The sequence below is a fragment of the Peromyscus maniculatus genome, chromosome 5 (genome assembly GCF_049852395.1).
Source record: "Peromyscus maniculatus bairdii isolate BWxNUB_F1_BW_parent chromosome 5, HU_Pman_BW_mat_3.1, whole genome shotgun sequence".
Taxonomy (NCBI): domain Eukaryota; kingdom Metazoa; phylum Chordata; class Mammalia; order Rodentia; family Cricetidae; genus Peromyscus; species Peromyscus maniculatus.
Genome location: NC_134856.1, coordinates 44,908,470 through 44,914,612, shown reverse-complemented (window position 1 = coordinate 44,914,612; position 6,143 = coordinate 44,908,470). Strand labels below are relative to the sequence as shown.

The 6,143-nt window shown below is 53.4% G+C and overlaps 1 protein-coding gene across 1 annotated transcript; it reads right to left on the bottom strand.

Moving 5' to 3' along the window:
- Positions 1-1,061: 1,061 nt before the first annotated feature.
- On the bottom strand, positions 1,062-5,942 carry LOC143273158 (chymotrypsinogen B). Its single transcript, XM_076571537.1, has 7 exons — positions 5,891-5,942; positions 3,274-3,377; positions 3,107-3,186; positions 2,924-3,002; positions 2,521-2,701; positions 1,672-1,805; positions 1,062-1,279 (listed from the first exon to the last, which is right to left on the bottom strand). Exons 1-7 carry the CDS (start codon positions 5,940-5,942, stop codon positions 1,118-1,120), a joined length of 792 nt encoding a protein of 263 aa, XP_076427652.1. The 3' UTR covers positions 1,062-1,117.
- Between the last annotated feature and the right edge of the window lie 201 nt (positions 5,943-6,143).

Sequence of the window (6,143 nt, the reverse complement as noted above, 5' to 3'; positions counted from 1 at the left end):
AAAGGAATAACTGTTTACACAGTGTGTTCTGTGTGAACAGTACCACGAGGGCCTTAGTGACAGAGAGGGGAGCATCTCTCTTGAAGAATAAATGAGAATGAAATGGTAAGATCGAGATACCAGTTTGCAAGTCTCCAGTAAAGGCATTGCATTGTTAATGAGGTCAGGCACCCTCACAAGAGGAGACACAGCAGTCCTGACCCAGGGCGGGGCTGCTCCATCTGCAACCTGACAAAGAGACCAAAACCAGGGGGATCTGGGCTCTAAACACCCAAAGGCAGGAAATACTGTGTGGACCAGGAGAGGTGACAGTATGGGAGTCAGGCATGGTGGCACAGGCCTTTAATCCCAGCACTAAGGAGGCAGACAAAGGTGGATCTCTGAGTTCAAGGTCAGCCTGGTCCACAGAGTGAGTTCTGGACAGGCAAGGCTGAAAGGAGGAAGAAAGGAAGGAGAAAGGAAGGAAGAAAGGAAAGAAGGGATGGAGGGAGGGAGGGAGGGAGGGAGGGAGGGAGAGAGGGAGGGAGGGAGGGAGGGAGGGAGGGAGGGAGGGAGGGAGGGAGGGAGGGAGGGAGGGAGGGAGGGAAAGACAGATGGAGGAAGGGAGGAATCTGACAGGATGGCAGTTAACATCCAGGGCCAGGAGCTCACATGGAGTCCGGGGCAGATGCAGGGATGGGGTCTGAACAGGAAGGGTGCTGTGAGGATGTGTATTCTTGAGCAGTGGGGAGCAGAAGCGTAAAGGCAGAGAAGAGTCTCCAGCACGAGGTTCACTGTGAGGCTGTCACGGCTCTAAGGTGACTGATCCCCCAGGACTGTGGATGATAGAGTCTGGCCAAGGACTACTGCCTTCCAGAGAACACTGGGGGTCTAGCTGGTTCCAGTAAAAGTAGCCTGAGTTCTGACCTCGGGTGGAGTTCTAAGAATGGAGGAGCCAGGAAGAAGGAGGGGCCATCAGGGTGTGTGTAACCTGGGAAGGGACCAGTGATGTCTCCTCAGTGGGTGACAGGGGTAATCCAGTCTCATGTCCCTGGACCACAAAGACACACAGAGAGTCAGTGTTCTAATCAGACGATTTTATTGCAGGTGCTTGGAGGGGGAGGCAAGAAGCACGGATTCAGTTGGCTTCCAAGATCTGCTGAACCCAGGGCATGAGGGCTGTGACCCGGGAATACACAGCAGGAGTGGAGGTGGAGCAGACGCCACTGCCCCAGGACACAATGCCTGCCAGGGTCCAGGCTCCATCCTTCTGGCAGACCAGAGGGCCACCGGAGTCACCCTGCAGGGAGACAAAAGACTTGTCTTCAAACCTGACAAGGACACCTGGACCTGGGGGGGTGGGGTGCGAGGGAGAGTGTAGGGAAGTCCTCGGGGTTCAGTGACAGCCAAGCTCTGCTCAGGTCCTCCGGGAAGGCCCTACACATCTAGCCTCCCTCTGTGAGTAGGAGGCACATAGAGCTCACTGAGCTGGTGGCAAGAGTGGGTACCCTGTAGGCGGTGCAGCACCAGCCTGGGCAGAGGTGCCTCCCAGGGGTGTCCATTGGCATCAGCCCATCCTTTTCTGGGCACTGGGAAGGGCAGAGGGCAGTGGGAACCAGGCCACTGTGGGCCTGTGCTCTCCACAGCCTGAGCTGTGAGGCAGGTCTGGGAGAGGGTGGGTGGAGGCTGTACCATGCAGGAGGAGACACCACTGGCGCCTGCGCAGATCATCACATCGGTGATCTTGGATCCCCAGAACTCCTTGCATTCGGCGGTGGACACAATGGGCAGGGCGGCCTGCTGCAGCTTGTCAGGAGTCTTGAGGGCTACAGGGACAGAGGGCATGGGATCAGGGTCCCCAAGTCCACCAGCAGCCTGGAGAACACCACTGGGCCTTCCAAGCATCTGGGGGGCAGCTGCTGTCAGGTTCCACCACAGGCGGGGCTGGGCCTCAAGCGCGGATGTCAGATTGTTCTTGCCCTGCCCAGGCCCAGCCCCACCATGTGGCCATGGGAAGCGGGTATGGAAGATTTCAAGAGAGCATGGCCCCCACCCTGCTGGAGTCTCAGAGACCCAGGATGGGACTCACAGTCAGTCCAGGGCCAGAGAGGACAGTACCTCCTGCCGGGCTGGGGCTTCCTTCCCCATCTTATCAGCAATCCATTGTTTGTGCTGGGTGAGTTTAAATCTTAAGCCTTAACTGACACATACTAATTGTTAACTTTATAGATTGCTAGTTAATATTTTTTTTCCAGACAGTGTCTCATTATGTAGCTCTGGCTGCCTGGAACTCACAGGATCTTCCTGACCCTGCCTCCCAAGAGCTGGGATTAAAGTCTGCTGCTGTGTCCAGCTTTAATTCACAAATTTTAAATTAAGAAATGGAAAATGTATTAATGTTGAAATTTAGACAAAGGAAGGAAGGGACGGAGGGAGGGGGGAAGGAAGACAGACACCATGCGGGTCAGACCAGGAGGACCTGCTGCCAGGCAGCCTGACCCTGGGCACAGCCTCTGCTGGACAGGGCCACAGCACACTCACCGTTGTACTTGGTCTTGCCCCAGCCTGTGGTGGCACACACTGTCCCCACGGGGAAGTCATCGTCGGCACTGGGCAGACACACGGCGGACACAGTGTCGGAGAACTGGGCAGGAGTGGCCAGCTTCAGCAGGGTGATGTCGTTGCGCACAGTGAACATGTTGAACTTGGGGTTCTTGAAAACCTGTGGGGACCAGAAGCTTAGCTGAGACCTAGGAGGAGCTGGGCTCTGCTGAGTGCCAGGGGACATCAGAAGAGAACAGAAAGAATTCTAAGGCCAGCCCCAGCCCGCTGTGCCCCCCCACCCCCGGTCCTTCAGGCAGCCAGGGGCTTTCCCTCCTGGCCTTGACCCCACCCCACCCCGACTTGTGGGCTGTGAGCTTCACCCACGCAGCAGCCTACGCACCTTGGCGATCTTCAGAACCTGGACGTTCTCCTCATCGGAGCCCTGGTCAAACTCGCCGGCCACCACCACATCAGATGTCCTAGGCGTCGAGACACATAGGGGTCAAGATGAAGAATGGGTCCGGTCCCCTCCCCAAGCCCAAATAAAGCTGGAAGCAGAACCCCAAGATAGTCTGGGACTCACGAGACCCCGCAGTGGGCAGCAGTGACCACCCAGTCTTCACTGATGAGGGAGCCCCCGCAGAAGTGAAAGCCAGTTTTGTCCTGGGGAAGAGGAAGAGGAAGGTCAGTGCCTCCCACCTGGGCATCACCCCAGAATGTGCCTTCATGTGCCCAGAATCCCCCTCTCACCTGCAGGGACACCTGCCAGGGCCAGGAGCCAGGGACAGCATCCTCTCCATTGACGATCCTGGACAGACCCGTCAGCACAGGTTGGATGGCAGGGACCCCACAGCCTTGGGGGAGAGGGATAGTCATGATGTAGAACTCCTCAGCCAACTCAGATCCACTGAGACCAGCCATCTCCCCTGGAAACATCTGGCTCCCCTCTAACCTCTTGGCTAATGGGCCCCCACACATACAGCCTCCTGACCCAGTTATCCTCCCAGGAATGAAAAGAGGCACAGCTGCCCTATCCAGGCTTATCACAAGAGAAGGTACAAAAAGCAGGCTGGACCAGCAGACTGTCTGCCTCAACCTCCAGGCTGGACCAGTAGACTGTCTGCCTCAACCTCCATGCTGGATCAGCAGACTGTCTGCCTCAACCTCCAGGCTGGACCAGTAGACTGTCTGCCTCAACCTCCATGCTGGATCAGCAGACTGTCTGCCTCAACCTCCAGGCTGGATCAGCAGACTGTCTGCCTCAACCTCCAGGCTGGCCATTCTGGGGAACCTGCCTATTTCGGTAACTATTCATCATGTGAAATTTGGTTCTTTAATTTTGGTTTTGTTTGTTTGTGTGTGTGTGTGTGTGTGTGTGTGTGTGTGTGTGTGTGTGTGTGTGTGTGTGTGTGTGTCTGTTTGTTTGTTTGTTTTTTAGACAAGGTTTCTCTGTGTAGTCCTGGCTGTTCTGGAAGTTCCTCTGTAGACCAGGCTGGGTTTGAACTCAGAGATCACCAGCCTCTGCCTCCCCAGTACTAGGATTAAAGAGGCACGCCGCCATGCCCACCTCAGTTCCTCAATTTTTAAAGAAACTTAGACTTTGTACAGGTGTTGGTACACTCTTCTGATACCAACACTCAGGAGACAGGTAGGGAGATCTGAGTTCAAGGCCAGCCAGGGATACATAGTAAGACGCTGTCTCAATTTAAGAGGGCCAGAAGGGGACTTGATTCTACACGATGACAGAACAGGTCACAGAAGAGGGAGACAGGCAGAGGGAGCCGTCAGGCATCTTGGGCATTCAGGACACAATTGCTACAGTGGCCAGCACATCTTCACAGGGGCTTCACAGTTTGTCTGTGAATTGGAGCAGTGTGACCCTGTGACCAGCTTCTCCACTTCTGGAGTCCTCTGACTCCTCAAGGGCCAGCATCCCTCTGTCTCATGCAGAGACAAGAAAATGGACAAGACCCTCCTATGATTACTGATCTACCCCCCAAAGTCACAATAATCCATTTTTATAATAGCCAAAACAATAAGAACTAAGAGTCATGTGTTCTCACAGCAGAGTATAGTTAAGTGTGTGAGTTGGTCTCCATGAAACCCGGGTTGATCTACCACATTCTGAGTGGAAAAAGAGCATGTTGTAAAACTGACAGAGTCAGATACTGTTCATGTAATTTAAGGATATTTACTTATGGATGTATAAATATGTAGTGTGTTTGTATAAGCCTGAAGAAAACTGACTCAGTAGAGTATGGGAGGGAGGAAAGGGAAGCTTGGCTGAATCTGGGTTATTATTTATAAAGAAGTATTTGGTCTGGTGGTGGTGGCACACACCTTTAATCCCAGCACTGGGGAGGCAGAGGCAGGGGGATCTCTGTGAGTTTGAGGCCAGTATTGTCTACATATTTCCAGTACAGCTGGGACTACTGAGGCTGAGGAGATGGCTCAGTGGATAAGAGCATTCACCTTTGCATGATGACCTCAGTTCAGATCCCTGACACCCACATGAAGAAAAAAAGTAGGATGATGTAGTAGCAAATGCCTATAGTCACAGCTGCTCTGAAGGCTGAGGCAGGAGAATTGCTTGAGCCCAGGAATTCACAGACCGAACAACAGGTTGGGATGGTATTTCAGAACAAAATAAGCAACAGCAATTAAAAAAGAAAAACAAAACCAATGGGAGGCATAGAGAGTCTTCTGAAATTAGTGTAACAGCGCATGCCTATAATCCGGCACTTGGGAGATGGAGGCAGGAAAGACCTATTTAAGAACCTGTCTAGCAGGAAGCATCATTTCCTGAGTCTTGGACCACAGGACACACCATCTCCTCTGGCTAATCTCTTTTTGTTTTCACTAGTTATGTTCTTTGTTTTATAAATGAGGTGCAAAATGTTAAGGTGGATGTGGTGGCTGGCATTTTCTTTAACCCAGGTACTTGGGACGAAAAATCAAAAGGATCACTCTAAGTTTGAACCAGCCTGGGCTGCATAGTAAATTTTAGGTCAACCTGAGCTACAGAGTGAGACCCTGTCTCAAACAGCAAAACAAAAAGAGCAAACAAGAGAAAGAAAACAAAATGCTCAGCTTTTGCCAGCATGGTAACTAAAACCCCCAGAAGGGCAGCTGACTCCTGCTGGGCCACAGCACCCCCACCTCAGCCACATCTGGATCTACAGCCCACTGCTGGGCCCTGGTTTGTCTTTCTGCTCCTGAAGCAGGGTAGGAGGGCCCCGAAAGCCCTCACTGAGGTTTCAGTGTCCTGGTCCTGGTTCAAGCAGGAAAGGTGGAGGATCAGCTCTTTCAGAACAACCCCCTCCCCTATGGTCCCTTCCCTCTGATGGGACCTGAGCCCAGCACTTACCAAAGGTGGCCCCCACAAGGGCAAAGCAGGACAAGAGCCAAAGGAAGGCCATGGTGCTGGTCAGGGAAGTGAACCTTGCCTAGTCTGAGACTCTTTTATGTCCCCTAGGGTCCCCACGCTCCGCCCAGTCCCTGTGACCCTCGCCAACTCAGAAGGCCCGAGAGCCACCTCCCTGCTACCCAGAGACCTTGGACAGAAGTGGGGGCCAAGCTGCTTATCACAGTCGAGCTTGGCTCTTAGCCTGCCATGCCCA

What these genes read in the sequence shown, in the direction of transcription:
- LOC143273158 (XM_076571537.1), bottom strand. Translation starts at nt 5,942, where the DNA reads ATGGCCTTCCTTTGGCTCTTGTCCTGCTTTGCCCTTGTGGGGGCCACC. An exon ending in GGGCAAGACCAAGTACAACG is followed by an intron (nt 1,806 to 2,520) that starts GTGAGTGTGCTG and finishes CTGTCCCTGTAG; the next exon opens with CCCTCAAGACTCCTGACAAG. An exon ending in GTGGTGTCTCCTCCTGCATG is followed by an intron (nt 1,280 to 1,671) that starts GTACAGCCTCCA and finishes GTCTCCCTGCAG; the next exon opens with GGTGACTCCGGTGGCCCTCT.